Source organism: Trichechus manatus, unplaced genomic scaffold, assembly GCF_000243295.1.
Source record: "Trichechus manatus latirostris isolate Lorelei unplaced genomic scaffold, TriManLat1.0 scaffold00134, whole genome shotgun sequence".
Lineage (NCBI taxonomy): Eukaryota > Metazoa > Chordata > Mammalia > Sirenia > Trichechidae > Trichechus > Trichechus manatus.
Window position 1 is genome coordinate 5,946,222 of NW_004444070.1, and position 10,186 is coordinate 5,956,407.

The 10,186-nt window shown below is 46.9% G+C and overlaps 1 protein-coding gene across 1 annotated transcript in view; it reads right to left on the reverse strand.

Annotated features, from left to right (window-relative positions):
- XG (Xg glycoprotein (Xg blood group)) overlaps nucleotides 1-10,186 on the reverse strand; it is a 56,774-nt gene that overhangs the window by 14,381 nt on the left and 32,207 nt on the right. The window contains exons 4-7 of the mRNA XM_023739482.1: nucleotides 8,660-8,722; nucleotides 4,380-4,445; nucleotides 2,298-2,360; nucleotides 258-308 (exon numbers count right to left, since the gene is read on the reverse strand). Of these exons, the coding sequence (XP_023595250.1) occupies nucleotides 258-308; nucleotides 2,298-2,360; nucleotides 4,380-4,445; nucleotides 8,660-8,722 (243 nt within the window). The remainder of the gene's footprint in view (nucleotides 1-257; nucleotides 309-2,297; nucleotides 2,361-4,379; nucleotides 4,446-8,659; nucleotides 8,723-10,186) is intronic.

Here is a 10,186-nt window from a genome sequence, read left to right on the forward strand (position 1 = left end):
CCATCCATCCATCCATCCATCCATCCAGCCAGCCAGCCACCCAGCCACCCATCCATCCATCCATCCATCCTTCCATCCATCCATCCATCCATCCATCCAGCCAGCCAGCCAGCCAGCCATCCATCCAGCCAGCCATCCACTTATCCATCTACCCATCTATCGTGGAACGTCTCCCTCATTTTCTGACAACCAGCGGTCCCAGAAACACTGCCCTCTCCCGCCACCCTTCACGTGCCCAGAGGGTGGATGTACCGTACCGTGTGTGTTTCCGTAGCTGTCATAGTTGGGGTCGTGGCCGCCACCGCCGCCTATGGGGCAGAAAAGGGAGAGATGAGGACACGCGTGTTGCTGGGTGTGGGGTTCCAGCCAGCATCTGTGTGCCTCGGCTGGTGAAAGCGCAAACACAGAGGCCATGCTCTGAGCCACCCCAAGAGGGTACCAGAGACAGGTAAAGAACAGACGCCCAAGGGGACCCCCCACCCCCCGCACAAAGTCATGTCTTCCTGGTAGGAAAACTCGCGCCAGGACTGGACTCTGTAGAAAGAGCTGTCTCCTCTTTGACTTCGCGGAACAAAAGCCCCCACACCCCACACCCTGAGAAGGTCCTTGGGTGGTGCCAGCGGTTTGCGCTCACCTGCTAACCTAAAGGTTGGCAGTTTGAACCCACCCAGCAGTACCACGGAAGAGAGACCTGGCAACCTGCTTCTGTAAAGACTACAGCCAAGGAAACCGTATGGAGCAGTTCTACTGTGTAACACATAGGGTCGCCATGAGTCAGAGTTGACTCGACGGCAACGGGTTTGGTTGGATTTAAGGACGTTAGTGGAAGTGAAAACAAAGAGAGAAAAAGAATATTCAGGCACTTCCAACCCCACTGGTGCCTTGGAGGAAAGGCCTGGCGATCTACTTTCTAGAAATGAGCCAGTGAAAGCCCCATGGAGCCCAGTTCTACTCTGACAACATGGGGTCGCCATGAGTTGGAATCCACTCAATGGCCACTAATAACCACCTCGCTAGCTCGAAATCATGGCAGGAACAACCTCCTTGTACGGAGAAATCTACCTGGGGCCAGGGACCAAAATACAGACTCACCTTTTAAAGGGATAACCAACTAGATGTTCCCAATCATAGATGTTCTTAGTTTCTTTGAATTTATTTAAAAAAAATAAAAAAGAACCCAAACCCACTCAGTTGAGTCCCTTCTGACTCACGGCGACCCTACAGGACAGAGTAGAACTGCCCCATAGGGTTTCCAGGGCTGTAAATCTTTACTGGAGCAGACTGCCACATCTTTCTCCCTCAGAGCTGCTGGTGGGTTTGAACCACTGACCTTTTGGATAGCAGCTGAGTGTTTTAACCACTGTGCCACCAGGATCCTCTTTAATTTATTAAGGACTCTTTAGCATTTTTTTCCTGATAATTACCGTACTAGCCTTTACAACAAAGCTATTTACATTTATTGCGTTTAAGCATCACAGAAAAGATTTCTGGAAGCCACCTGCTTGTTCAGAGGTCAGATACCAACCCTTCTAAGGTATCCTGGTCAAGCCCACTCGCTCTTCCAAAAGAACTACAGAAAGGAGAGACGTCACATACTTGAAAATAAAGCCTGAAGGTGACATGGTTGCGTACAGCGTTACATGCTTATCTCTCTCACATTGTCTGTGCTTGTATTTATGTGTGAAATATTCTTTGTAGGCGTTCATACTCCAGTTATAGAGGAAAATGTATGTATACATATGGACATATATATGTGTGTGTAGAAGTTTATCTAGCTAGCTAGCTAGCTATCTTTCTCTCTATATAATCTCTCTTTGCCTATCTACCTACCTACCACCTACCTATCTACTTACCTACCTACCTATTATCTATCTACCTGTGTATCTATCTATGTATCTGTCTGTCTGTCTATCTGTCTATCTGTCTTTCTGTCTTTACCTACCTACCTATTATCTCTGTCTCCCCACCTATTATCTGTCTATCTAATCTATCATCTGTCTGTCTGTCCATCCATCAAAATGAACACCAGTTTTAAAATGGAATCTAAAGGTCTGTGTGTATCACGATCAGTTTTCTCAATTTCACAACCATCATCCCGGTGTAAACGAGACCCATAAATGGCAAACCCCTCCGATGCAGCCTCCAGACCTTCTGCTCCATCGTCCACATCGTCACAACCCCATTCGTGCCCGACTTTGCACTTCCGCCTCATCCTGTGTCCATTTCCCCCGGAAGTCACATGTCTCAGACGACCCTTTCCAGGCAAATCAACGTGCCCGAAGCAACCCTGGACGTACCTGCAGGAGGCCGGGGTCTGGGCGGGTGGCCCCCGTCATTGTGGTCTATGTCATTGAAGTACCCTGTGGGTGACAGCAGACTGCAGTCCCTAAACCGTCCCCCAGGAAGACCTCCTTAAAACCCTGCTCTGAGTCCACACTAAGTTAAACGGACACTGATTAAGAACGGGTTCCAACCCTGGCCAGCTCTTCTCAGGACGCCCGGGGCGCGGGAAAACAAACTTCATGGATTCCCGGGAAAGAGATGGGGACTGGTGTGGAGTGAACAGCAGGGCCCTGGAGGCACTCTCCACATCGTGGGGTTGTGGTGTAAACGGTTAACATACTCAGGGGCTAACCGGAAGGTTGGAGATTCATTTGGAAGAAAGGTTTGGTGATCTACTTCCTGAAAATCACCCAACCAAAAACGCTATGGACCACAGTTCTACTCTGACACACATGGGGGCACCATAAGTCTCAATGGCAACTGGTTTGGAGTTCCTGGGTAGTGCAAATGGTTAAGCGCTCAGTTGCTAACTGAAAGGTTGGAAGTTCCAGTCCACCCAGAGGTGCCTCAGAAGAAAGGCCTGGCGATCTACGTCAGAAGAGTCATCCACTGAATACCCTGTGGAGCACAGTTCTATTATGACACACGTGGGGGCGCCGTGAGTTGGGGTCAACTCCACAGCAACTGTTTTTATTTTTATTTTATTGCTGTGCTTTAAGTGAAAGTTTACAATTCAGGTTAGTCTCTCACACAAAAATTTATACATACATTGTTATGTGACCCTAGTTGCTTTCCCCGTATTGTGACAGCACACTCCTCCTTTCTACCTCCTATTGCCCATGTCCATTCAACCAGCTCCTGACCCTCTCTGCCTTCTCATCTCACCTCCGGACAGAAGCTGCCCATTTAGTCTGATGTATCTACTTGACCTAAGAAGCACACTCTTCCCAAGTATCATTTTATGTCCCATAGTCCAGTCCAATCTTTGTCTGAAGAGTTGGTCTCAGGAACGGTTTTAGTTCTGGGTTGACAGAGAGTCCAGGGGCTGTGTCTTCCAGGGTTCCTCCAGTCTCAGTCAGACCGTTAAGTCTGATCTTTTTACTAGAATTTGAGTTCTGCACCCCACTTTTCTCCTGCTCCATCAGGGACTCTCTGTTGTGTTCCCTGTCAGAGCGGTCATTGGTGGTAGCCGGGCACCATCTAGTTCTTCTGGCCTCGGGCTGATGAAGTCTCTAGGTTATTTGGCCCTTTCTGTCTCTTGGGCTAATACTTTCCTTTTGACTTTGGTGTTCATTCTCCTTTCCTCCAGGTGAGTTGGGACGAATTGATGCATCTTAGATGGCCGCTCGCTAGCTTTTAAGACCCCAGATGCCTCTCACCAAAGTAGGATGCAGAACATTTTCTTCATAAGCTTTGTTATGCCAGTTGACCTAGATGTCCCCTGAAAGCATGGTCCCCAGACCCTTGCCCCTGCTACTCTGTCCCTCAAAGTGTTTGATTGTATTCAGGAAACTTCTTAGCTTTGGTTTAGTCCAAGCAACTGGTTTATATATATATGCATACATACAGTACATATAAAATATATACTATTATATGTGGTGCAAAGGTTAAAACACTCAGCTGCTCACTGAAAGGTAGGAAGTTCAAGTCCACCCAGGGGCATCTCAAAAGAAAGTCCTGGAGATCTTCTGAAAAATCAGCCAATGAATACCCTCTGGAGCACTGTTCTACTCTGACACACGTAGGGTTGCCATGAGTCGGAGTTGACTTGACGGCAGCCTGTAGTTTCAATATGGTGTCCCTGGGTGGTACAAATGGTTAATGTATTGGGCTGCTAATCAAAAGTGTGGAGGTTCGAGTTCCCCCCAAGGTGCCTCGGAAGAAAGACCTGGCAATCTACTTCCCCAAAATCAGCCATGAAAACCCTGTGGAGTACAGTACTCTGACACACATGGGGGCGCCATGACTCTGACTTGACTCCAGGGCAACAGGTTTATCGGTAGGCATTTCACAATCAAGGTTAGAATCTCAAGGCATTAAAACAGAAAGATGCACCCAAACGCTCTTAAACGCATCCTAACACTCACTGCTCTTACCTCCACTGTTGCCGTGACTGCCGGGCTGTGGACGAGGAGGCTGCGGCTCCGGCCTCGGGTAGATATCTGTCGGAAAATGATACAGCGACTTTAGGCAAACAAGGCCAGCTCCCAGATATGAGCCATCGCTAAAACGGAAGCTCTGAAATGCAAAGGGATGTTATAGGTCACCTGAAATTTCTGGCCATAGCTGAGCCCTGGTAGAGCAGTGGCTAAGAGCTCAGCTGGTAACCAAAAGGCCGGCAGTTCGAATCCGCCAGCCGCTCCTTGGAAACCCTATGGGGCAGTTCTACTCTGTCCTACAGGGTCACTATGAGTTGGAATCGACTCCATGGCAGTGGTTTGGTTTGGTTTTACTGGTTTATTGCCCAGCTGGAGTCCCTGGGGGATGCAAACGGTTAATGTGCTTGGCTGCTCACCAAAAGTTTGGAAGTCGAGTCCACCCAGAGGTGCCGCGAAAGAAAGGCCTGGTGATCACTTCCGAAAAATCAGCCACTGAGAACCCTGTGGAGCCCAGTTCTACTCTGACACACACGGGGGCACCATGAGTCAGAGTCGACTTGCTGGCCACTATTTTTTTCTTTCTTTCTTTTTTTCTTTATTGCCCAGTTAAAAATCGTGGAGCCAACGTTTACATTAAAGACCCTAAGCCTACAATTTGGAAACTACTTTCATCTTTGTGCCGAGCAGCTCCGTGTCTGGTTCTCACGCCTCATGGATCCTTGGAATTGATACGGCAGGTGTTCTGTTGCTAACCCTCAGTGTTTAGGGCTGTCACAGATAACAGAATTGTTTACAAAAGCTAGTCACCCACATTGTGATGAAGATGTCTCCCGTTTTGATACTGTGTTATACTTTCCACCTCGCTTCTGTACATCGTTTTATCCAAATTCCGTAACTTTTACCACAAGGCTGTTTCTCAAGCTCACCACGCACTCGCTGCCCCAGGGCCTTTGCACGTACATACTTTCTGTCTCAGTCTCCCTCCCACTGCCTGTCTGTGACTGGGTTGTTGTTGTTGGGGGCCATCCAGTCAATCCTGACTCATAGTGACCCCATGTGACAGAGTAGAACTGCCCCACAGGGTTTTCTAGGCTGAAGTCTTTACAGGAGCAGATGGCCAGGTCTCTTTTGCCACTCTAAGCATGTCCATGGAAACCCTGGTGGCACAGTGGTTAAGAGCTACGGCTGCTAACCGTAAGGTTGGCAGTTTGAATCCTCCAGGCGCTCATTGGAAACCCTGTGGGGCAGTTCTATTCTGTCCTATAGGGTAGCTATGAGTCGGAATTGACTCGATGGCAATGGGTTTGGGTTTTTTTGGTGAAGCATGTCCATGAATGAATATGAATATGAAAGCGTCTCGAGTATTGATTTTAGGGTTACAAGTAAATTTTATGAGTCGGCGAATTTGCAAACACGGAATCCCTGAATAATGAGATGGACTGTACTTTAAAACAAAAAAACCTCGTTGCCGTCAAAGTCAATTCCAGCTCATAGTGACCCTATAGGGCAGGATAGAACTGCCCCATAGGGTTTCCAAGGGGCGGCTGGCGGATTCAAACTGCTGACCTTTTGGTTGGCAGCCGTAGCTCTTCACCACAGATGCTATTAATTGTACATTAATTATAGTTTTCATTTCCTTTTGGATTATTGTTGTATGCCGATGAGTCGGTTCTGACTCATAGCAACCATGTGACGGGGTAGAACTGCCCCATAGGGCTTCCCAGGCTGTAACCTTTATGGCAGCAGATTGTCAGGTCTTTCTCCTGAAGAACCACTGGTGTGTTCAAATCACTGACCTTTCGGTTAGCAGCCAAGCGCTTTAATCACTGCACCACCAGGGCTCCTCCAACTGTACTTTAATTCAGGACGAATGAAGGGACTTAATTCTTAAAGCTCTTCTTCCAGAAACCCATCTCAGAAAACTGTAAATATGTGCCGAGCATGAGTGTTTTTCATTTCTTGAAATATACTCTCTCGTGTGATGTCTTTTAGTTCTTGTGTGGTGCAAATGGTTAATGCACTCTGCTGCTAACAGAAAGGTCTGAAGTTCAGGTCCACCCAGAGGCTCCTCGGAAGAAAGGCCTGGTGATCTAATTCTGAAAAATCAGCCACTGAAAACCCCATGGAGCACGTTCTACTCTGACACGCACGGGGGCGCCATGAGCCGGGGTCGACTCGACTTGACGGCAACTGGTTTATTATGTTTTAATTTTAAGCTAATATAAAAGAGAGGTACAGACCCCAGGATCCCCCGAGTGGCACAGATGGTTAACGTGCTCAGCTGCTAGCTGAGAGCTTGGGGGTTCAAGTCCACCCAGAGGCGCCTTGGAAGAAAGGCCTGGCGACCTGCTTCTGAAAAGTCAGCCATTGAAAACCCTGTGGAGCACAGTTCTGCTCTGATGCACACGGGGGCGCCATGAGGCTTCGTTCACTCCGCGGCAGCGGTGTTTGTTTTTGTTTTTGAACAATGCTGGCTTGAAGAGATGCCTGACAACAAAGGGCAGAAAGTCACCAGGATCCTCATGTTACCCCGACTCAGGAGATCATGAGCCTGCAGCTTGTCTTCCTCCTCCACTTGACAAGTCACCCCGGTTTGGAAAATGCTGACTGAGAGGACACCTTGGATGATTCATTCTCAAGGATGGTTAGCATTTTAAAGGTTCTGAGAAGTCCTGCAGCAGAGAAGCCCATCTGAATTTGTTTCATTTTGCCGGGGTTGTTAGTTGCCCCGAAGTCAGCCCTGACTCACAGCGACCCCATGGGGAGAAGGTAGACTAACCAGTGACTTAATTGTCTGTTTACTACCTCACTTAGTCTTAGGTGTTGCTGCACTGGGTTTGAGTCACTACTCTCAGCGGCCTCTGCTGTGGAGGTGGGGTGACTGGACGTGATGGACATGCTGTTGGCTGTGATGGCGTTTAAACAACAGAACAAGTTTCCAGGAAGACCGAGAGGTCCTCACCTTAGCTGCTTGCACACCGCTCGGCCTGGTCAGGGTTTTAGGGTTGTTGCATTGCAGAGGATTTTTCTGACTTTAACAGAGGCACTTTGGAAGAAAGGCCTGGCAATCTACTTCTGAAAAATCTGCCACTGAAAACCCTGTGGAGCACAGTTCTACTCTGACACACACAGGGGTGTTGTGAGTCAGAGTCGACTTGATGGCAGCTGGGTTTTTTTTTTTGTATTAATTCCTTTTTTGTGTTGAATTGTAGTTCTTACATGGTGAGTGTAAAAAATTCATGGAGAAAGTCACTGGCGACTTTTAGGAGGAAAAAAATGGAGAAATGAAGATGAAATGACAGAAAATATACAACATAGTTGGACTTGCTTGACTGGGAGAACCCAAGTTATTTAGCATGCTAAAAACAAGTTAGAAAAAGAACTTGGTTTCCAGCCTAATTTGTTTTCCGTCACAATAACAGAAAATGTGTCCCGTGAGTGCCATGTATTTTTCAGATGTCAGAACAAAGTGAAAATAAAATTATTTGGCGTCAATTTAATCTTCTCACTCCATGCTAGTTAGGATCGGAACTCAGTTTCCTGCCAGGGGGCTATGACTTATTTCAAAAGCAACCAAGTTAAAATTCCTAGTAAATAAAAGCTGGAGTCCCTGGGTGCTGCAAACAGGTAACACACCCTTGGCTGCTAACCGTAAGGATGGAGGTTCAAGTCCACCCAGAGGTGCCTTGGAAGAAAGGCCTGGCGATCTCCATCTAAAAAATTAGCCATTGAAAACTCTGTGGAGTACAGTTCTACTCTGACACATACGGAGTTGTCATGAGTCAAAATCGACTCAAAGACAACTGATTTTTTTTTGTCTATGTATTTATGCGGAGCCCTGGTGGTGCAGTGGTTAACAGCTACGGCTGCTAACCAGAAGGTTGGCAGTTTGAATCCACCAGCTGCTCCTTGGAAACCCTATGGGGCAGTTCTACTCTGTCCTATAGGATCATTATGAGTCGGAATCGACTCGACAGCAATGGTTTTTTTTTTTTAATGTATTTATGTATCTATAGTCTATATATCTACATATCTACGGAGCTCCTGGGTGGCGCAAATGGTTAACGAAGGGGTGCTAAGAAGCACCTCGGAAGAAAGGCCTGGAGATCTCCTTTGGTAAAATTAGCCACTGAAAACCCTCCAAAGCACAGCTCTACTCTGCCACACATGGGAGCATCATAAGTCGAGGCTGACTTGACGGCTACTGGTACCATATAAATAAAAGACAATTCCATCCAGTCGGTTTTGGGATGAGTTGGAACCCTCAGAATTCTTACTTCCTCCGTTGTCCGGGTTTCCAGGCTGCGGCTGATAAGGCGGCTTTGGCTTTGGGTAGATATCTGTGGGGAAGATCACACTGAGTTTTTAGAAGAGAAAATCATCCTTCAGGTATGATCAGCCTATAAGACTAGAACCTCAAAGCCACTAGAGATTTGGAGTTTTGTTCACCCTTGCTGCTCAAGGCGTTAACAGATGACCATCATCCGCTTAAAAATCCCTTACCTGCTAGAAGTCAAGTTTCAAAACGTGGAAATTAAAACAACCACAACAAAACCCTTCCATTTTTGTTCCTAGAAGCTCGTCTTCGTTACAAGAAGATGGGGTACACCTGCCTGCAATTATTATGACAGGTCATCCTAAGGAGACAGGTTTTTTTTTTTTAATCTTTTTTATTTTTAATTGTGGTGAAAATATACACAATGAAATATATGCCAATTTAACAGTCTACACGTACAATTCAGTGACATCGATTACCTTGTTCAAGTTGTGCATCTGTTCTCATTATCCTCGATGAGCTGTTCATGATAACTTAGCATAACTCTTGTTATGATGATACCCAACAGGCCATTATCATTTTCAAAGTCCTTCCATCTATAAACGCACTGACTTTCGACCCTTTTCACCACTTCCAGCTTAAATCAATAAAGTCAAGCTTTCAATTAAAAAAAAAAAAAAGTTGGGAAAACACCAATCCTTTTAAACACTAGGAGCCCTTGTGGCCCAGTGGTTAAACACTCCACTGCTAACGGAAATTTTGGTGGTTTGAACCTACCAAGCTGCTCCGTGGGAGAAAGATGAGACAGTCTGCTTCCGTAAAGATTTACAGCCTTGGAAACCCTGTGGGGCGGTTCTACTCTGTCCTATAGGGTCGCTATGAATCCACTCGACGGCAAGGGGGTTTGGCTTTGGTTGTTTTTAACCACCACCAGCTTTAACTAATAAAGTCAAAGCTTTCAATTAAAAAAAAAAAATGTAGAGAAAACGCCCAGATGAGAAATTGCATTTTAGTCTATTTGCGATTATGTTTTCTTTCCAGAAAAGTAACAGCCATACCCCTGGAGTACCTCTCCCAAAATTCACTTCACGTAAAATTCACCGTCTTCCCCACTGGAAAGTGTGCAACTCAGTGCATCGAATGCATCCCCAGTGTTCTGCAGCCACCACCTCTGTCCAGCTCCAGAACCTTCTCACTGCGCCAAAAGGAAACCCCACCCCCGTGAGCGGTCCCTCCCTCCCCCTCCCCCAGTCGTGGCCATCACTAACCCCCTTTCTGTCGCTGTGGATTTGCCTGGTCTGGACATCTCATGAAACAGAATCAGCCTATATGCAGCCCTTGCCGTCTGATATCTCTCTCAGAGTGATGTTTTCAAGGTTCATCCACCTTGTGGCATGCATCGGGACTTCATTTCTCTTGATGGCTGAGTAATGCTCCATCGTATGGATGGACCACATCTTGCTCATCCATTCATCTGTTGACGGGCACTTGGGTAGTTTCTCTTCTGTGGCTGAGTAATACTCCATCG